We start from the raw sequence: 21,688 nt of genomic DNA, 5'->3' as shown, positions 1-21,688 counted from the left end.
ACTCAGCAAGCTGAGGTAGGAGGATGGCTTGGGCCCAGGAAGTCAAGGCTGTAGTGAGCCATGATCAGACCACTGCACTCCAGTCTGGGTGACAGAGTGAGACCCTGTTTCCAAAAAATAAAAAAAAAAAGTATATATACACACACATTCACATACATAGAGAATGAAAAGCACATGGGCAAAATATAAATAGTTGGTGAATCCAGGTATACAGGAGTTCCTTGTACTCTTGGAACTTTTTCTGTAAGTTTGAAATTATATCAAGATTAAAAGTTAAAAAAAACTCTGTATACAGCGTTTGTAGTTTGGAATAGACCCTCTGAAACCTTATTTCCTGGATTCCTTCAGTGATCTAGCATTTTGGAAAATACGCCTGCCCCCTACTATTAATACCAGGTAACCCTGTACATGCATACCATTTGCATCTTCAAAGCCCCATCCCAGACTTACCTGGTCACCATAGCTGCTATTTCTGCTCTCTCTGTTGCTAAGACCATATATAGCTTGTGTCTTATCTGTACATCAAATGAACCCAGAGGTGAAGTGTTATGGGGCTGACCTGGAATGCAGCTTCATTTTGCCTACACTAGTTCCACATCAAGACCACAAAGTTCATTAGAATTTGGCCCAGTCTCTGTAAATGTTGCTTCTGCATTTATTTATTTATTTATTTATTTATTTATTTATTTATTTATTTATTTATTTTTGAGACGGAGTCTCGCTTTTTCACCCAGGCTAGAGTGCAGTGGCTCAATCTCGGCTCACTGCAAGCTCTGCCTCCCGGGTTCACGCCATTCTCCTGCCTCAGCCTCTCCGAGTAGCTGGGACTACAGGCGCCTGCCACCACGCCCGGCTAATTTTTTGTATTTTTAGTAGAGACGGGCTTTCACCGTGCTCTCGATCTCCTGACCTCGTGATCCGCCCGCCTCGGCCTCCCAAAGTGCTGGGATTACAAGCGTGAGCCACCGCGCCCAGCCTGCTTCTGCATTTATGTTAAACACTCTCAAATGCCAGCTTTGGGCATCCAGAGATATGTGAGGCCTAAGAAATATTCAGGTGCTCGGTGAATCACAGCATGAGTTATTGGAATATAGACCTCACTGTGTAGAATGATGTGTCTTTGGTTCCTGTACTATATTTAAGAAAGATGTCAATGAAATATTTGTATATTAAATTATACTTACATAATTTGAGGAGCTCACTAATTATGGAAGTCTTTAAAATTACTTCCCTGATTTATCTATTGGGATATACAAGTTGAACTGAGTCATCTGGGAATCAATTTTTTTTTTTAATGTTCTTACTTTTATTTTGACCACAGTGAAGTTCTGCTCTCCAGAGCCTTTTTGAGCTGTGAGGTACATTGGACTTCTATTTCTAGTCTTTAACCTGACTTCTAGTTGTTCCAAAGTTTTGTTTCTAAAAGAGTACCATGTTGGGTGTGATAGGAAAGAAATAATTTTAGCTCTTAAAAAATACACACACACACACCTGGTACTTTAAGCACCATGGTTTCAGAGAATTCTACATAACATTTTATATGTCAAAATTTTGAGACATGCATGTCATTACATAGCTATTTGAGTGTATAGGAGTAAAGTCTTCGTTTTGGATTTTGAATTGAATAATAGGGAAAGAACTGATCTATCTTTACAGTCTTACCTCATCTTCCCTTTCTTACCTGGTCACCGTAAAAATAGTGCTATACAGGCCGGGCGTGGTGGCTCACGCCTGTAATCCCAGCACTTTGGGAGGCCGAGGCGGGCGGATCACGAGGTCAGGAGATCGAGACCATCCTGGCCAACACGGTGAAACCCCGTCTCTACTAAAAATACAAAAAAGTAGCCAGGCGTGGTGGCGGGTGCCTGTAGTCCCAGCTACTCGGGAGGCTGAGGCAGGAGAATGGTGTGAACCTGGGAGGCAGAGCTTGCAGTGAGCTGAGATCGTGCCACTGCACTCCAGCCTGGGCGACAGAGCGAGACTCCATCTCAAAAAAAAAAAAGTAGTGTAAAATAGTGCTATACGACATTGACAAGACTCAGAGTCTACACTCAGATTACAATAAATGAGAAATGGCAAAAACATGTTACATTCTATGCATTGGCCGTAGAGAACAAACTTAATAAAAGGAAAAATGATAGTATGGGGAAAAAGTAATGGCCCTAAGGAAACAACTGATGTGAACAGGATTATCCAGCTTCTGCTAATACACATTTTTTGCTTCCTTTGCTGCACATGCCACCCCATCTCTCTCACAAAGGCTTTACTGATGTTAAAAAGTTGGAGGTGCAGAGATGCTGTTGCTCCCCCAACAGTGGGCTTGGTTTCTTTCTCAGAATGTTTGAAGATATTTTTTGCTGCTTCCATCCTGAGGAATGGCAGGTTGGGCAGCATGTACTGCACGTTCTTTTCATCTGGAGTTTGGAGGGTTCGTTCTGGGTCTTTTTTTTTTTTTTTTTTGAGACAGAGTCTTGCTCTGTTGCCCAGGCTAGAGTGCCATGGCATGATCTCGGCTCACTGCAGACTCCGCCTCCTGGGTTCAAGCGATTCTCCTGCCTCAGCCTCCCGAGTAGCAGATTACAGGTGCCTGCCACTGCACCTGGCTAATTTTTGTATTTTTTAGTAGAGACAACGTTTCACCATCTTGGCCAGGCTGGTCTTGAACTCCTGACCTCATGATCCACCCACCTCGGCCTCCCAAAGTGCTGGGATTACAGGCATAAGCCACTGCACCCAGCCGGTTCTGGGTCTTTTAAAGTAAGACTCAGCTGAGTTGGTCACTGTGGCTCATGCCTGTAATCCCAGCACTTTGGGGGTCTGAGGCAGGAGGATCACTTGAAGCCAGGAGTTCAAGACCAGCCTGGACAACATAGAGACCCCTCATCAATACAAAACTTTAAAAAATTAGCTGAGTGTGGTGGCTCATGCCTGTAGTCCCATCTATTGGGGAGGCTGGGAATCACTTGAGCCCAGGAATTTGAAGCTGCAGTGACCTATGATGGCACCACTGCACTCCAGCCTGGGCAACAGAGTGAGATCCTGTCTCTAAAAAATAAAATAAATAAAAACTTAAAAAATAAGACACTGCATGCCCAGTTATCTTGGGTCCTAATTTATTGTGGATATGGATACAGGTACAATGGAAAGATTTGCATTCTAATTTCCCTTTTACCACAATCTGACTTATTCCTCTTTCTAGAATATAAAGATTCAGATAAGCATACTTCTAGTAAACCCACACAAGGAGCTAAAAAAAAGAAAGATTGGTCTTTTCCTACCCTCCACAACTTGATCGTCATTTGTGTATGTATATATATATATATATACACAGACACACACACATAAACACTTGAAAAAACACCAGGCACTTTATAGACATAATTTTTATTAATATGGTATCCCTGAGAGACAGATTAGGTGTAAACATTATTTTGCTTTACAGAAAGGGAAATGGAAGCAGGTTAACTTACAAGACATCTGGAACCAGAATATCTGTTGATACCCCAACCAATGCTTTTCCCACGAGACTGTACATAGATATACTAAAGACAATTTTTTTTTTTTTGACATTACAGCACACTTCCTAAATCATCTCAGATCCTGAGGCACTGCTTCAGACTGGTGTTTCTTGTAGCTTCCTGTCTGCTTAGGCAACATAAGTACCATCTTCCCTTAATTCCTAATAAATATTAGATTTTTTTTGTACTAAGATTCAACAGCAGAATCCTAATTAATCTCTAACACAGCAAGCTATGAATTATAGAATACTGTGTCTTCCTACTGCTCTCCCTGATCTTATTCCAGCCACAGAATTATAATTGAATGTGAAACGGCTACTTATCCCAGTCCTTGGCCATCTGGCCATGTTTATCTTTCTTCTCACCTGCTCATCAAAATATCTTCATCAGATACTACAATTTCTGACCTTTGTCTCCCATAGGAGCTAGTCCCCTGAAACTGCTTATTCTTTCAGTGCCAGTCAGCTGTTTCCTTATCAATAGTTATAGCATAGTACCTGATTTACTACAGATGATGGTTCTACCACCTCATGGTCTGCTCCTAACACCCATGTTTCAGCTAAGGTGATTCTCTGCCTGCTGCACAGCCCATATCATACTATTCCTCAAGTTCTCATGCTACTCCAAGCTTTATCTGGCCTTCCTTACAGTCTATCCTTTGCCCTTTGTTCCATCTACACAAAACACCTTGCTCCCCCATTTTCCCATTCCTCGACCCACACAGCACTCAATTTTGCAACTAGTTATGGAAAGTTCTTCCTATCATCATAATTTAACCAGTAACCTTCCCTCCTTTGAACACTTCCTGCTTCATGAAGCCTTCCTGAATAAAGAGAAGAAAATACCTCCCAGATTTTTGTTACAGCAAACTAACGCATTGGACCACAACATTTATGCACAGTGTTGCTACCTAGCTTTCTAGATTTCTCTAAAACTGCCGCAACTATGCACGTGCACTGGTTTGTCCATGTCAGTGTCATCTGCTTTAGATTGTAAGGACAAGGAGAGGACCTGTTGACCTTGTGCTATACAGGGCTCATCATACTGTGAGCATATGGGCAGTTAATACTATCGTATTATAAAGATGAGTAATTATATTTGCATTTAAAGAACTGCTTTTAATTGTATTCAGCTGAATGTGTATGTCTAGATTGGCAGCACCACTGGCCAAAGATAATCCATCTTCCCTGCCATTAGGGTAAAGGGCCTGTTCACACACAGTAGTCTTTTCCCAATACGTGGGAATGTGGCAGTGGCTTCTGCTTATTGCAGGTAAGTGCCCGTGGAGGGCATAACACTATACTAGGTGTGTGGAATATGGACGAGTCCCTGTTGGCAGCTTTAACTGCTCTACCTGTCACCACATGCAGCTGCCTTGCTCTGTGGAACTTCTGGACCACAAGGGACAGATGAAATTCAGATGAGACTGGACAGAAAGAAAACCAACCTAAATCCTGTAAGTGTATTATTCTATTCCAACCCTTCTAGGACTCAGAAGAAACTAAGAAATCCAGGGTTCACACTTCAGTATAAGGTTTTCATTGTTTCTGCATAAGAACACCTGTTCTTGACAAGATGATTCATAGGGCAGAACCAAGATGGACATTAAACTCTCCTTCTTTAAGGTAAATGAAGAGGGTGCCTGACAAACATGTCATTTTGAGCACAGGTTTAAGTGAGCAGGAAGAGTCATTCATTTTAGCATTAACATTATTGTACAAAGAAGAGCTGGGCCGGGTGCAGTGGCTCATGCCTGAAATCCCAGCACTTTGGGAGACCTAGGCACGTGGATCACGAGGTCAGTTCAAAACCAGCCTGGCCAACATGGTGAAACCCCATCTCTACTAAAAATACAAAAATTAGCTGGGTGTGGTGGCAGGCGGCTGTGATCCCAGCTACTCAGGAGGCTGAGGCAGGAGAATTGTTTGAACCCACAAGGCAGAGGTTGCAGTGAGCTGAGATCATGCCACTGCACTCCAGCCTGGGCAACAGAGTGAGACTCCATCTCGAAAAAACCGGTGCAGTGGCTCATGGCTGTAATCCCAGCACTTTGGGAGGCCGAGGCAGGCAGATCACCTGAGGTTGGGAGTTTGAGACCAGCCTGCCCAACGTGGAGAAACCCCGTCTCTACTAAAAATACAAAATTAGCCAGGCATGGTGGCGCATGCTTGTAATTCCAGCCACTTGGGAGGCTGAGGCAGGAGAATCACTTGAACCCAGGAGGCGGAGGTTGCAGTGAGCTGAGATCGCACCATTGCACTCCAGCCTGGGCAACAAGAGCGAAACTCCGTCTCCAAAAAAAAAAAAAAAAAAGGGCTAGACCCACCTAATAGTCAGTCTCATAACTTCTTCTTGAAATGTAATGGGTTTTTCCTGTCAAAATGCAGCTGAATGACAGAATGAGTAAAGAAGGATGCTTATCAAATTCATAGGATCTATTACCACGTTCTCTCTGCTTATATTAAGGGAACACCATAGGCACTGAGAGGGAAAAGATGTTATCCATCAATTCAGATGCAGGCAAGGAGAGGGACTGAAATCTTCCATTCTTTAGACTGCCTTGGGGATTTGACTCTAGATCAGGAAAAACAAGGAACAAACAGTGGCATAAATCCTAAAGTGAATTTCCTAAGCTAACTGGACACAGAATAGGAGATGGATCTCACTATTGGAAGACTTTCTAAACAATACATTTATTGAGCCTCTTTCCTTTATATATCCTCAGGGGCTTACTTAGGAGCTGACTGTGACAGAAGCTTTTCCCGTGCATGGATTTCTCGGTGCTTATTAAGGGCAGAGCTTTTACTGAAGCACTTGCCACAGTCACGACACCCATAGGGTTTCTCTCCTGTGTGGGTTCTATGATGTGCACGTAAGTCAGAACTCTTACTGAAACTCTTTCCACAGTCAGGACACACATGGGGTCTCTCTCCTGTGTGTATCCTCCGATGTGCACTAAAATGAGAACTGTTATTGAAGCTTTTTCCACACTCTTCACATTGATAGGGCTTTTCTCCTGTGTGGGTTCTCTGGTGAATGATAAGGCTTGAGCTCTGATTGAAGCATTTCCCACACTCACCACATTGATAAGGTTTCTCTCCTGTGTGGATTCTCCTATGGGTGATGAAATTTGAACTGTCACGGAAACTTTTTCCACAGTCAAGACATTTATAAGGTTTCTCTCCAGTGTGGATTCTCCGGTGTCTAATGAGTCTTGCACTCCGACTGAAGCTTTTCCCACAATCAGCACATTTATATGGATTTTCCACCTGGTGGGATACCTGATGCATGAGAAGGGAATTTGGACCAAAGCTTTTGCTGTATTTGAGATATTTACAGGGTCTGTCTCCCAAGCAAGGTCTCTGTTGACTTAGGACTTCACTTAAGCTCTTCTCTGGGAGTGTCAGTTTTCCTCTTTTCTCCCCTGAGGTCTTTGCCCACTGTCTTCCTGATCTACAGTCACTCTCATTGCCTTTACCCTGATGAGGATACCGGGGAATTTTCCTTTCAGATCTTGCAAGTAATGTCCTATGCAGTTGTACCTCCTCAGAAATATCCCGTTTTGAATTATCTTCATTCTCAAATCCAGCTTCAAAACCTGATGTAAAATAGAATTTTAGAAGTTATCTATTTTCTTAATCATATGTGCCACAGGAATGTAAAACTTGGGAAAAACAAGCATAACACCACATGATTAAAGATAAAATTTAGGGAGCCCTAGATCCCAAATAACTACCATTATCTTATTAAAATCCCAATGTTTTACTTCTCTACTTGTTAACCTATCATGTGCTTCTCATCTATATAGGGTCTGAATAATATATACTTTTAACTCCTCTCGGTCACCTAGGATCTTTGGAAAATCCTCTCAGTACAGCATGGAAAACCACCAGGTTTTAGATAAAATAATTTCCATGTTTCTACAGGAAAGACACTTTCTAATACGTATTTTTGCCACATCTCAGGTCTGTCATAGTATTCTTATTCATGTTCTTCACCAGTAACTAAAAGGTTTAGAAGGACATGCTCAGGAAAACATTTTTTGGAAACTTTTATATCCAGAGGAGCTTCATGAGTCCCCTTCCCCTCACATTCCAATATACATTGGAAGTAAAAACAGGATAGAAAAATATGTAGTATCTTTCAAAGAACCAAAAGGCCTTAAGAACCAAATGCCTGGCTTTTTTGGGCCTAGGCTATGCAAATTTGCATTTATTCAGATATTTCAGGTAAAACTCTGAATCCCATATTCCCTAGACTAAATCTAGGAGTAAAAGCATGTTGAGTATCAGCCCATGTTTGTACCTCCTGAGACAGTATTTCCACCCAGAAGCCTAGTCTTATGAGATATTTCATGAAATATTCACTAGATTAAATAAATCTTAGAAACTTAAATATGTGAATATGTATTGTGAGCCTCCAAGAGGGGTATTTACCATCTTCCCAAACCTAGAAGTTATTTTTTAGTAGAATATATTAATACCCCATGGAATTGGTATTCCAGGGAACACCATTAAAGAATGCTGATCTTAAAGACTTATGAAAATGAAAACTATTATTTATTACATGGCTACTATGTGCCAGGCACTGTGCACAGTACCTCATTTACATCAACCCTATGAGGTAGGTCTTAATATATAAGCAAACTTGGGGGTTAAGTAACTTTTTTTTTCCACTTGTTGCCCAGGCTGGAGTGCAATGGCACTATCTCAGCTCACTGCAACCTCTGCCTCCCAGGTTCAAGCGATTCTCCTGCCTCAGCCTTACGAGTAGCTGGGATTACAGGCGCACACTACCACACCTGGCTAATTTTTTGTATTTTTAGTAGAGATAGGGTTTCGCCATGTTGGTCAGGCTGCTCTCCAACTCCTGACCTCAGGTGATCCACCCGCCTCGGCCTCCCAAAATGCTGGGATTACAGGCATGTGCCACCATGCCCAGCCTTAAGTAACTTTCTCTAAGTCACTTAACTAATAAACAACAGAGCCCAGATTCACATACGTACACATATATGACGCTGAAATCAGAACTGTTCTCACAAGGAGGGAAGCCCTTGTGAAGTATTTTTTTCTTATCTAGCAAAGATTCAAAGGGTCAGTTCTCTCAGGAACCTCAGATTTGTAAAAATGAACAACAGTTATCAGGTTTTCATAAATGTGAATAAAGCAGACATATAGCTGGTATAGGAGCTGAAACTAGAAGAAAGCATTATATAAAAGAGAATGAACTTTTAAAATCAACTTCATCCTACTGCGGGTACATGACATGCTATTTGAGAAATTGAGCTTTCAGATTCCCTGCTTAGTAAACTGGTTGGAAACCTAGTGGTTCATGAATAAATCACAGCAGATTTACAATGTGCAGCTATCTCAGATTGATGCTCTAGTGTGGGGAGGCAAGTCACATAAATAATTTATATCCCCTTAGTGAGCTGCTTTACTAGACAAGAAATATGGGTGGTCACAAGAATCCATGAAAGCTGGGTGTAGAGGCCAGTTCTCAATCGGATGATATTTTTCCTAAGTCCCATTGTCTTCCCTTTGTTATTTATACCATAATAGTGAAAGAATCTTACCACGGGGGCTTTGGAATAACACTGGAGCACGGGTTATGACAGCCCCTGGGGGTATCTCAGTATCCTCTTCATCATCATCAGAATCTTCCTCTGTGGCCTCGTCTGCCTCTTCAGCTTGCTTCTGAGCTTCAGCCTCACTGGTCCCCTGGATGGGGCAAGAAGCAGTCTCTCCCTGGCCATCATTGGGTGGGGCAGCAACCCGGACACTCACCAAAGCATCCATCTCTTCAAAGAAGGGACAGGTCTCTGGTGCCTGGCCATTCTTAACTTTCCGATAGCTGGTTTGCAGGCTTTTAAACTTGGTCCGACACTGCTCCGGGGTCCTAAGAAAGCCATATTCCCATAACCTCTCAGCCACTGCTCCATACAGCTGGCTGTTGCGGTGACAGTTCCGGAGGGCTTCATAAAACTGGGTCTCACTAAGAATTGCAAGGTAAGTCTTGGTCTCTTCATAGCCCCAGTGTACACCTGCCACCAGAAGAGAAATTTCAGCACCACTTAATCCAGAGCTTTACAGCCTGAATTCCTCAGTCCTATCATCTGCATCATGAGAATTCACCTAAGCTCAGGCTCCTAGATGAAAAAGTAAAAATACTTCATGTTTCCAAAATCCACAAACTCAGTATAGAATGTTTTGCTTCTTTATATCCTTTAGCAATTTCACAGAGACCTTTATTTACAAATTCTGTTTAGCCATATAAAAAAGAAGCTGGCCAGGCACAGTGGCTTATGCCTGTAATCCCTGTGGATCACTTGGGGCCAGGAGTTTGAGACCAGCCTGGACAACATGGTGAAAGCCTGTTTCTACTAAAAACACAGAAAAATTAGCCAGGCGTGGTGGTGTGCACCTATAGTCCCAGCTACTTGGGAGGCTGAGGCATGAGAATCGAGAATCGCTTGAACTGGGGAGGTGGAGGTTGCAGTGAGATGAGATCACACCGCTGCACTCCAGCCTGGACAACAAAGCGACTGTCTCAAAAAAAAAAAAAAAAGTGAAAGAACAAAGATAATGAAAATAACATTTAGCACATGTGCCATGTTTAATTAACCTACATATATTTGTGTCTGCAACAAAAAAGAGAATGAAGAAAACAAGATGAAAAAGAGAAATGAAAAAGCAGAAGACACAAAGACCAGAAAACTAGAACAGAACTAAAATAAGATCATGCATGTCACAAAAACTAGAAGGAAAAGACCACTGCTCACAAAGGAACTGCAACTTTAGCGATGTAGTCCTCCTGTTTTGCCCCATTTTACACTTGAGGAAATGGAAGCTTAGAATGGTTAGATAACTGCTCAAGGTCGCCCAGTTGAGTGGTCATCAGGATTAGAATCTAAGCCTCCTGGGTCATACTTTGGTGCTCTTTCCATAACAGCACAGTTGTACCAATTACATTAATGGTAGTAAATGATACTTTAAAAAGGATTCCATAGGCAAGGATTTTTTTTTTTTTTTGAGACGGAGTCTCGCTGTCGCCCAGGTTGGAGTGCAGTGGCGCGATCTCGGCTCACTGCAGGCTCCGCCCCCGGGGTTCACACCATTCTCCTGCCTCAGCCTCCCGAGTAGCTGGGACTACAGGCGCCCGCCACCTCACCCGGCTAATTTTTTGTATTTTTAGTAGAGATGGGGTTTCACCGTGTTAGCCAGGATGGTCTCGATCTCCTGACCTTGTGATCCACCCGTCTCGGCCTCCCAAAGTGCTGGGATTACAGGCGTGAGCCACTGCGCCCGGCCAAGAATATTTAAATAGAGTGTTAAACAAGCTTTCTCACTGTAGGACTTCTCAATCCTGTTAAAATGCCAATGTATACTATGAATCTCAGAGGAAACTTAGATGTTTCCCAGCTCAGTGTGGTGGCTCACACCTGTAGTCCTAACTACTCGGAAGGCTGAGGTGGGAGGACTGCTTGAACCCAGTGAGACCAGCCTGGGCAACACAGCAAGAGCCTGTCTCTGTTTTAAATATATTTTAACATTTTTAAAGAAAAAAATGTTTCCCCAACTTTGGACAATTCTTCACTGTACTATTCTAAGTAAAAACGAATATAATAAACTGACTGAGCTTTGGGGAAGTAAAAGATAAAATATGTAAAACATCAAGTTCATATGACATACTCAGTAAACACTGGTTCTACTTAAAGATAATATTGTGCCACATTTTTCTCATGAGCCTGCAATGATTTTAAAATCAGGGAAAAAAATAGTTTAGTAAAGAAATGGAAGGAATGATATTCCTCAGGACTGTGAATTTTCTGAGTGTATTTCTTTTAAAAATCTAAATGTATTCCCAATTATCTCACTGATTTTCCCATAAAAGAGAATGAAATGCACACAAAAAATTGAGAAGCACTTCTTTGTTCCCTAAGTGGCAAAGCTGGCATGTGACATTAAGCCTTCTGACCCCACATCCAGTCTCTTCGTTCCCCAAGTCTAATTCCAAAACTCCATGAAGAAAAGCTTCTTACCACCTGGGCTTCTGAACAGAACAGGTGCAGTTGAGTTGGGGTCCTGGGGGGTCGCCTCTAGATCCATGTCATCACTGTCAGACTCCTGAGCCACAGCCTCTTCTGCTCCCTCCTCATGCTGCCAGCCCCTCTGCCCTGGCTCCTCAGTCTCAGCATCGCTACCTACCAGGCCAGAGTGAGAGGCTGCTGCTTCCAGGCCATTATTGGGCAGGGCAATGACCTGAGCACTCATCAGGGCTTCCATCTCTTCAAAGAAGGGGCAGGTCTCAGGCGGGTGGCCGCTCTTGACTTTCCGATAGCTCTTCTGGAGACCTTTGAACTTGGTCCGACACTGTTCCAGGGTCCGGAGGAAGCCATATTCCCTGAGCCGCTCAGCCACAGCCCCATACACTTGGCTGTTCCTATGACAGTTTCTGAGAGCTTCAAAAAACTCAGTCTGGCTGAGAATTGCGAGGAGCGTTCTGGTCTCTTCATAGCCCCAGTGCACACCTGCCACCTTCTCATCTTCAAAGCTCCAGTGATCCTGTTCCACCCAGCTTCTTCTGTCTTTCTTGGATGGTAACAGATCAGCATGCACTCGTCTGTCTCCTGTGTGGCTGCCACTTGGAAGTTCTTTCTCCTTGGAGCCCAGCAGATCTGGGATCCATGGCTCTCCTTGCTCCAACCTGGAGACCACACCGGATTTAGGAAATGGAAATCCTGCTTGCAGGGAAACAAACAAAAGTTGTCATAGTTTGGACTGATTATCACAAAAATCTTGAAATTCAGTCCTGCCTTTTTCATCCAAGAGGATTATAAACAAGGTGTCTAGGGAAGTGTTTTCAGAAAGTTCAGTGGGCTGAAAAAGGTGGGGAAAATACAGGAAACTTCAAAAGATGAGAAATGTTTTATTTTCCAGAGCAGGTGACAAGAGAGGAAAGGATTCTGTTGTGTGTTCAGAGCAGATAATTCTATTCCAAGCTCTCCTATTTGTAGGTAGGTTCTAGTACTGCTGGGAATAATTGTTCTTCACTTGGGGCTACAGAATTAAACTCGGCGTGATTTCAAGGGCGAAGCGAGAGAAGATTGTCTTTACCTTATCCGTTTCCTTCACAGTCAGTCACCAAGTTCTAAAGGTGTTTACCTTAGTAGTCCTTCCTCTCTATTCCTACTGCCACCATCCAAGTCCAGACTACTTACCCTCTCACACGCAGATAATTGCAGCAGTCACTGTTCTACCTAACCGCAGGCTCTTGCTTGCTTCCTCAGTGTACATGCTACCCTGGTGAACCTTAACCTTAGTGCCTACCATACCCATTCCTGTCAGACTCTTCCCTCCAGAACACAGCACACTATTGTTCACCACTCTGTGCCTTTACTTTTAATTCCCTCCTATCCAATTTCAGCCCATCCTTCAAGAGGCTGTATTTGCCAGTGCCCTCAAGAAGCCTTACCGACAGCCCTCCCTCATCTCCCACTCTGACAAACCCATACGGTACTCACACAATTGGGCAAGTCATTGTCTGGCACTGTTTCAGTACAGTTCAGTTCGGCACATACTTAAGAGTTAGCTATAGTGTTCTCAATCATGTTTTTAAGTTCTTTGAGGATAGGCGCATTTTCTTATTGCAGAGTACCCTGCAAGGTGTTGAGCACCTTGACAGGTGTTCAAAAACTGATGAACTCTGCAAGTCTGTATGTGAGATTCAGGGATTTCATCTGGGTGACAAAACAGACCATTACCAAACTGGCTGAGAAGGCTATTGTCTTGGATGATAAGATCAGAATTCAAAACAACCTCAACAAATTTTAAGTGAAATGGTAACAGAAAAAAGTATACAACATGGAGATCAATAGACTACAAAGAAGAAAAACAAGTTCTACAAAAATCAAGTACAAGAATAATCAACTAGGTATAAAGGCATTGGGGAAAGCTATCAGAGTCCTGGAAGTTACCAGGTGAACAAAAAAATGTAACAGGTTGGGCTATACTGATACAAGACATTGCAAGACTGAAGTAAAATTCTTACTTAGCTTCTAACAGACTTTCAGGAAAATAATAAACATAATTTAGTTCCCCACAATTAACATGATATTTGGAGAACTTAAAGGTTCCAACAGAGAGCAACAAAAACTTAGGTTTAAAGAATGGATCTTCTGGGGAAAAGCTTAAGGTAACAAATACAGTTTAATTTGAAGATGGAAAACAACCAAAAGGAAGATGTGCCTTCAAGTATAGAAAAGAATTTTTATCTAGAAAATAATGACCTACTATCATCATTACTAAGAGGAAATAAAATAATTCCAAGTTCTGATAAAAACTAGGGAGCCATTCCCTTGTGGACTTATCAAGAGGTAATATAAGAATACCAGAGGGCTAAACTACATGTCAATAACCACATATTCTGCAATTTCCACTTACTCCTGAAATCCCTTTCCCACTCACTATTCCCAACCCTACTTCCCAACTTGGAATGGCAGTCTATCTTCCCATATGAATCTACTCCTCACCGCTCCTTTGAAAAGGTTTGAGCTTCTCCTTTGGGTTCATCTGCTCCTGTGGTCTCAGGTCTGGGCTTCTTGCCCTCTCTTTCTTGGGTACACCCCTGGGCTGGGGTTCCACTGACTCCTGCCGAACACTTAATAACTCTTGTGATGATTTCGGGGGTGTCATCTTCTCCAAGCGCACTTTCTGCCCCTTCACAGAGACTGTGACCTAGAAACAACCCCCGTTAATTGTCACTGCAAGATCATAATGAGGGGCATTCCCAGAGGAGATTATTTAATACCCCAAAAGAGATCATCTTTCAGAGCCATGGCCAGGGTTGTAGGGGTGAGGGAGGTTAACGTGAACAAGGGTCTTATTCTATTGCCATTAGCTTAAAGCAGTTGAAACTCCAGAAGGAAATGATCAAAATAGTAAACCCACCTTCACGCTGAAAAAAAAAAAAAATCCCCTTTCTTCCCTATTAAGAAACTATAAAACTAGGAAAAACTCATTATGACAGGGTAGGTGAAGGTACACCCAGGAAGCATCTCCAGACAAGCACTATGTGAAAAAGTTACCTATACCAGACCAGAAGTATAGGCCTCACCAAGGGAGACTGTGTCCCTCTTTAAGCCTGTCTATAACTTAATTTAGCCCTCCACCCAATATCACACTTTTGAATTTGAATTCCCCCTCCCTTCTCACCGAAGATCCAGGTCTTCCAGGCTCTCTTTCTAAATCTTCCACGAGAGTCACTGCCTCCTCTCCATTTTCTGGACATTGTTCCTGTACCCAATTCTGGATGTCCCCAGGTAAGACGGTCAGGAACTGCTCTAGCACCAACAGTTCTACAATCTGCTCCTTGGTGCGCACCTCCGGCCTTAGCCACCGACAGCAAAGTTCCCAGAGTTGGCTGAAAGCCTCCCGCGGCCCAGCCACCTCCTGGTAATGGAATCTCCTGAAACGCTGTCGGAAGGTCTCAGAGTTAGTGCCATTCTCTCTCAGACCGGATTTGGCCATCATTAACAGCAGAAAGCAGCTTGCCTTCGCTTAAGAGTCTGGGTTCCAGGGCTTACATCTATCTTCCCATGTCCTTGGAGAATCCCCTGCAGATGACTCTAAGAGGAGTTTCTTCCTAGGGCAGAGAAAGATGGCACTATCAGAAGGAATACATTCATATGTCTAAAGTCTTGCCAGAGCTGGCCTGCCTTCCCATGTTCTCCGAGTAGCCTTCTGAGGTAGCACAATCTTCAGTAAATACACTTTGCAAAAGCTGCTTTTCTGGTTGACTTCCAGGGCAGCCCCAGGAAGCAGCAGGGAATAAAAGTACTGTCAGGCCGGGCGCGGTGGTTCACGCCTGTAGTCCCAGCACTTTGGGAGGCTGAGGCGGGCGGATCACGAGGTCAGGAGATCGAGACCATCCTGGATAACACGGTGAAACCTCGTCTCTACTAAAAATACAAAAAATTAGCCGGGCGTGGTGGCGGGCACCTGTAGTCCCAGCTACTTGGGAGGCTGAGGCAGGAGAATGGCGTGAACCCCGGAGGCGGAGCTTGCAGTGAGCCGAGATCGCGCCACTGCACTCCAGCCTGGGCAACAGAGCGAGACTCCGTCTCAAAAAAAAAAAAAAAAAGAAAAAAAAAAGTACTGTCTGCCCCTCTCCCACCTCCTCCAAATCCGATCCCATTTAACTTCCCTGGCCAATGTTGCACAGTGAGTCCGAACCATATAGGAGAGTTCGAGCTCGAGAAGATCTAAAGACAAGTCACCATCCTGCTTGAAGGCAACAAAAAGCCTCTGTCCAGCTGGTCGCAGCTGATCTCCCCCAGTATGTCCGCAGTCCTTCCCGAAGCCTTCTGCGTCCGCCCCGCCCCCTCGGGCTGCACAACTCCCAAAGCCCACCCCAGGCAAAAATCACGTCCAGAATCTCGGGTCTTTGTTTTCCCCGCGTAGTAGTAGCCGCTCAGCAAGGATTAGGGAGCTACCTGTCGGAAAACCTCGCGCAAGGAGAGAAGCTGGTTTTGGCTCCAAAGCGAGGACCGAGTGGGCTTGGGGAGAGTCACATTGCGCTGGAGAGACGGAGTCCGAGGGGCAGCAGTAACGGGCTTCCTGAGGACGGGCTCGGGTGTCGGCCAGAGGCTCCAGGTGCTGCCGGTTCGCGGACGCAGAGCTCTCAGCTCAAGGAGCGGCGGCTGCGGGATTCTGGCCTCTTTTGTCTCCGCTCCCTCCAGCCCGGTAACCTGGAGCCGTCGTGCAGTCCCTCCAGAGGCCTCTGACCCGGCTAAGGCGCCCTGAGGGCGCCCTCCAGTCCACCCCTGGGAGCGTCTCCCTCTCGAGCTGCCCCTCAACCCCCTCGCATGCTTGCCTCCGGGCCAGCCTCACCCACTCGGGGTCCGGGTCCTACCCCGACCCCGGCCCCCGCCCCGGCTCTCCAGCCTCCCAAGTAGAGCTCCCAAACCGGAAGTCCGAGCGGGCGGCTCGGGGCACCAAGGGCGCATGCGCGAGGGCAGCGACCGCGACTCAGTCTCCGCGGAGCCCGGGCGGGAGTAGCGGGTGGACTCGGTGGAGCCGCCGAACTTCCGGGACTCCCCCGCGACCCCTTCCCAGCTTCCCGTCCGCTCCGCCGCAGCGATTGTCTCGGTGGGTTGATTCAGCACAAACCGCCCGACCCAGGGGCCGGTGCGCGTGTGGAAGGGGAAGCACTCCCCGCGTGGTCGCCTGGAGGTGCGCTGGAGGAGGGGGTGACATAACCAGGGACTCGAGGTCCGCCGTGGGAATGATCCACGAACTGCTCTTGGCTCTGAGCGGGTACCCTGGGTCCATTTTCACCTGGAACAAGCGGAGTGGCCTGCAGGTACTGTCCGACGCAGAGCGCGGGAACCAGGGAGCGCAGGAGCGGCGACCTGAGCCAGCGCCTGGGGGAGTAGGCTGAGGGACCTAGCGGGCGGGGCTTCCAGGGCTGAGGACGTGTCCCTGGACAGGTGACTGGAGGGCAGCCCCTTAGGGTCAAGGCTGATGCGACACCTAGAGAGGCCGGGCCTAGGCTAGAAAACGGAGGGCAGACCTCGAAGAGCCCCACCTGTGGCGGGGCGAGGAACGGGCCTGAGGTCCAGGTGTCTGACAGTTGCTGGGGAATGATATAGAAGTGTGGGAGGCACTTTCTCCTATTTATTTTCACACGTGCATTGTTTGAGTTTTGAAGTACTGGGCCAAATACACAGCTCCCAAACACATGGTAAGCGCTCAGTAAAGTTTGTTGAATGAAATAAATGAAATAGAGAGCGTGTAGTGTTTCCCTCATTACTCCTTTACCAGAAAATTTCTGCACTAGATAAAGCACTTGGTAGGGGGCCTTTGTGTAACCAGGAATGTATGATGTTCCGTATGCATTATCTTATTTAATCCTCACAACCACCTATATCCATTTTACAGATTAAGCTAGGTTTAGAATAGTTAAATAACTATCGGGGTCACATAGCTAGTAATTAACAGCTTAGTTTTGAAGCCGGGTCTGTCTGGCTTCAGTATTTGAACTACTCTTACCTGCTTCTGCTTCCAGTAATGTTATCTAATGCTCTCAATAATTTAGTCCACTTAGGTATTGTTTCTACCAGTTAACAAATGAGCAAACCGAAGCTCAGAAAACTTTATGCTAGCCAGTCCTGGTAGTGGCAAGATTGAAATCTAGGTCCGCCTGATCACCAAGACATGCCCATTCTTAGGAGAATTGGCAATATAGACTGTGGAAGAGCAGAAAAAGTACATTCGTAGTCTATAAAACCTATAAATCAAACAGTTTCCTTTCGTTATTATTTATGAATGTGTATTTGGAGTTCAGGAGTTTAGGTGAATTTTTGAAAAAAATAGGTGAAGATTTGTGTGGTGGAGTTTGAATTGCTATCTTTCACCTGTAGGTCTTTGAAGACTAATTCGATGTTTCACTTTTCTCCATAGAACTTAGTACAATGCCAGGCATATAGGACAGTATTCAGGAAGTATGTGGGTGCCTGATGGTCCAAAATAAAAAGAGATAACACAGTACAGGAAAGATAGCTAGGGAGTGGGTGGGGGAGACAGCCACAAGTAATTCATCTTTTCCCTTCCTTTCTTTCTTGTGAAAAATTCTCAATCAGGTATTTCTACCTTTTCATCCTTAAGGTCTCAGCTTTAAAGTCACTTTGTCAGAAAAACTTTCTCTGAGCACATCTTTAAGCATCCTCCCCTGATGCCATTATTCTCCATCAGCTCGTTTGTTTCCCTTATAGGATTTGTCACAATTCATAATGTATTGTTGTTACCTGCCTTTAGCCTTTCTCCCGCATAGATTGCCCCGGGAGCGAAGACCAGTGGTCGTCTTCATTCATCTACCCAGAGCACCTAGCACAGTTTCTGCCACATAGCAGGTGTTTAGGTATTGATGGAAGAAAAAGAAGACAAAGACAGCAAATATTACATACTTTCTGCAGAGCAGTGTCTTTTACATTTGAATAAAGGGAAAAGTTGTCATGAGTGCCAAGTGTTAATGAAAATTATTTTATTATATTGAATATGTATATACATAAGCTAGGTATAAACTCAAGCATAGTGCTCTTAAACAACTATAAAATCAAATATTTTTATAAATTTAAAGTAAACAAAATACCAGATCAATAAGTTCAAATGACCATTATTCTAATGCAGGATTTCTCAGCCTGTTCCTATAACTGTGTTACATAGAATGGTATCGGTAACTTCAAGATGTTATTTGCTGTTTCAGAATAATTAGATATTGAACTTTTTGAAAACTCTGCCAACAAGAAACGCTCAAATGCCAATTTTAATAGTAGTATCACTTGATAACTGGTAGAGCTGTCTTGTTAATAATATAAAATCTCTTATGTGTATTGAGCACCGGCTATGGGCTTAACTTATTTAATCCTCACAATTATTTTCTTCAGTTTATAGGTATGAAAACAGGCACAGACAAGTATAGTAACTTGCCTAAGCTTTCAAGCAAGTAAGAGGCAACTCAGGGATTCAAACCCAGGCAGTCAGGCTTCAGAGACCAGGTTCTTTTTTTTTTTTTTTTTTTTTTTTTGAGATGGTGTCTCACTCTGTCACCCAGGCTGGAGTGCAGTGGTGCAATCTCGGCTCACTGCAAGCTCCACCTCCCGGGTTCACGCCATTCTCCTGCCTCAGACTCCCGAGTAGCTGGGACTACAGGCACCTGCCACCACACCCGGCTAATTTTTTTGTATTTTTTTTTTTTTTAGTAAAGATGGGGTTTCACCGTGTTAGCCAGGATGGTCTCGATCTCCTGACCTCATGATCTGCCCACCTCAGCCTCCCAAAGTGTTGGGATTACAGGCGTGAGCCACCTCACCCGACAAGAGACCAGGTTCTTAAGCACCGTGTTGTGCAACCTCTTAAGTTACTAACTTGAAGATGTGATTAGCATTGTGTCATTAAAATCTACATTAATTGGATTCCTAATCAATTTTCTGTGGACTCGGTAACAGAAAAATTCTTCTTCGCCTATTTGTTACCACATTTACTGTCATATAAAGATAGCATCCACATATAATCCATATTATATATCCATCCATATAATATGCTAAGTTCCTTTGGAGCAGTAATTGTATCTGATTTTGTTCACTCTTTTATCTCAAAGTATTAGCACAGTACCTGGGATATAGTAATGGAAATGTAAAATGGTACAGCCATTGTGGAAAATGGTATGGCAGTTCTTCAAAAAATTAATAAAGGCCAGGCACAGCGGCTCACACTTGTGATCTCAGCACTTTGGGAGGGTGAGGCTGGAGGATCAGTTAATGCCAGGAGTTTGAGGCTAGCCTGTGCAACAGAGCAAGACTCCATCTCTACAAAAAAATTTTTTTTAATTAGCCGGGCATGGTGACACATGCCTATAGTCCTAGCTACTCTGGAGGCTGAGGTGGGAGAATTGGTTGAACCTAGGGGTTCAAGGTTACAGTGAACTATGAACCCACCACTGTATTCCAGTCTGGGTGACAGAGTGAAACCTTGTCTCTAAAAAAAAAAATTAAATATAAAATTCCCATATAATCTAGCAGTTCCACTTCAGGGTATATCCCAAAAGAAGTGAAAGCAGGGACCCAACAGATATTTGTACACCCGTGTTCACCAAACATTATTCACAATAGCTGAGAGGTGGAAGCAAGTGTCAGTGCAGGGACGAATAGGTAATTGAGATGTGGTATATACATACAAGGGAATATTGTTCAGCCTTAAAAAGGAAGGAAATTCTGGCACATGCTACAACATGGATGAGCTGAAATAAGCCAGTCACAAAAGGACAAATAATGATTCCACTTTTTTTGAGACAGAGTCTCGCTCTGTTGCCCAGGCTGGAGTGCGGTGGCACAATCTCGGCTCGCTGCAACCTCTGCCTCCCGGGTTTAAGCAATTCTCATGCCTCAGCCTCCCAAGTAGCTGGCATTACAGGCGCCCACCACCACGCCTGGCTAATTTTCATATTTTTAGTAGAGACAGGGTTTCATCATGTTGGCCAGGCTGGTCTTGAACTCCTGACCTCAGGTGACCCACCCGCCTCAGCCTCCCGAAATGCTGGGATTACAGGCGTGAGCGATTGTACCTGACCTGAGTGATTCCACTTATATGAGGTAGCTAGAGTAGTCAAAGTCAGAGGCAGTAGAGTGGTGTTTGGCAGGGGCTGGATACAGAGTTTCATTTGGGGCAAACAAAAAAGTTCTGGAGATGGATGGTGGTGCTGGTTGCACAACAGTGTGAATGTTCTTCATACCACTGAACTGTATACTTAAAAGAGCTAAAATGGTAGATTTTGTTATATGTATTTTACCACAGTATTTTTAAAAAGTTGGTTGAAGGAATGTATTTTTCCACTACTTTTTTCTACCTGAACTGCTGTGAAACCTTTATATATAGCATATTAGGCTATCATTTGGTTTTCATTTAAATTAAAAATACAAATGTAAATATGGACACTAAATATATATGGCCAATTATAAGGTGCATTTACAGATAATAGGTATGCTTAATTTTAGATTTTTACTGGAATGAAAACAATGAAAAATGTTATAGGGAATTTGTAAATCCTAAGAATATGTCTGAGAAACCCACGGACTCTGCAGACCCCCGTTTGAGCAATATTGCTAAAGAGACTTTGTTGCAAACAGGTCAAAACCCCCATATCCTTATAGACCATCCCTAGGAGATTGCTTAAGAAGCAGGTAATAGCGGCTGCTCCTGGGGTGGTTGACTCATTTTTAATGTACACCATTTTGTATTGTTTAAATTATTTAGCGTGTGTTATCTATTTTAAGAAGCAAATAATTGGGTCAGGGATAGGGAACCCCTTGGAAGTGCTTTGGAAATACATTATTATCCAGAACTTAACACCTTTAAGTGGACATCTTGAGAAAGAAAACGATAAATGTGTAGTATGAAGCGTTTGAAACGCCTGAAAGTTGGGGCAGTGACTGGAGGTGTTTTCTGCAGTGTTCCTCTTCCTGCAGGTATCGCAGGACTTCCCTTTCCTCCACCCCAGTGAGACCAGTGTCCTGAATCGACTCTGCCGGCTTGGCACAGACTATATTCGCTTCACTGAGTTCATTGAACAGTACACGGGCCATGTGCAACAACAGGTGGGTCCTGCTCTCTTGG

General features: G+C 44.1%; 2 protein-coding genes across 5 annotated transcripts in view; one reads left to right on the top strand and one right to left on the bottom strand.

The window, feature by feature from the left end:
* Positions 1–3,365: 3,365 nt before the first annotated feature.
* On the bottom strand, positions 3,366–16,491 carry ZSCAN29 (zinc finger and SCAN domain containing 29). 2 transcript variants are annotated; one of them, XM_012507221.2, is made up of 6 exons: positions 16,012–16,491; positions 14,732–15,161; positions 14,050–14,254; positions 11,560–12,258; positions 9,094–9,561; positions 3,366–7,116 (listed from the first exon to the last, which is right to left on the bottom strand). In XM_012507221.2, the coding sequence occupies exons 2-6, from the start codon at positions 15,047–15,049 to the stop codon at positions 6,248–6,250; spliced, it is 2,559 nt and encodes an 852-aa protein (XP_012362675.1). In that variant the 5' UTR covers positions 15,050–15,161; positions 16,012–16,491; the 3' UTR covers positions 3,366–6,247. The 2 variants fall into 2 exon arrangements, with proteins under 2 accessions (XP_012362675.1, XP_003266851.1); XM_003266803.4 differs by lacking the exon at positions 16,012–16,491 and having other exon boundaries at positions 14,732–15,358.
* Positions 16,492–16,512: 21 nt separating this feature from the next.
* The window catches only part of TUBGCP4 (tubulin gamma complex associated protein 4), a 45,648-nt gene continuing 40,472 nt past the window's right edge, over positions 16,513–21,688 (top strand). For 2 of the 3 annotated variants that reach the window (XM_012507222.2, XM_003266804.4), the window contains exons 1-2: positions 16,513–16,880; positions 21,541–21,669. In XM_012507222.2, coding sequence (XP_012362676.1) covers positions 16,803–16,880; positions 21,541–21,669 — 207 coding nt within the window. In that variant the 5' untranslated portion in view covers positions 16,513–16,802. Of the gene's footprint in view, positions 16,881–21,523; positions 21,670–21,688 lie in introns of all 3 variants that reach the window. The other variant, XM_030814212.1, reaches the window with a different exon arrangement.

This window comes from Nomascus leucogenys, chromosome 6 (genome assembly GCF_006542625.1).
Source record: "Nomascus leucogenys isolate Asia chromosome 6, Asia_NLE_v1, whole genome shotgun sequence".
In the NCBI taxonomy this organism is placed as follows: Eukaryota; Metazoa; Chordata; class Mammalia; order Primates; family Hylobatidae; genus Nomascus; species Nomascus leucogenys.
The sequence above is the reverse complement of the archived record's forward strand: the minus strand, read 5'-3'. Positions and strand labels throughout refer to the sequence as shown.

Excerpts from the sequence above, each read along its gene's own strand:
- ZSCAN29 (XM_012507221.2), bottom strand. The coding sequence starts at position 15,049 with ATGATGGCCAAATCCGGTCTGAGAGAGAATGGCACTAACTCTGAGACC. Across the intron at positions 14,255-14,731 it reads CTGGAAGACCTGGATCTTCG|GTCACAGTCTCTGTGAAGGG; the intron begins GTGAGAAGGGAG and ends GGTTGTTTCTAG. Across the intron at positions 7,117-9,093 it reads GTTATTCCAAAGCCCCCGTG|GTTTTGAAGCTGGATTTGAG; the intron begins GTAAGATTCTTT and ends ATTTTACATCAG.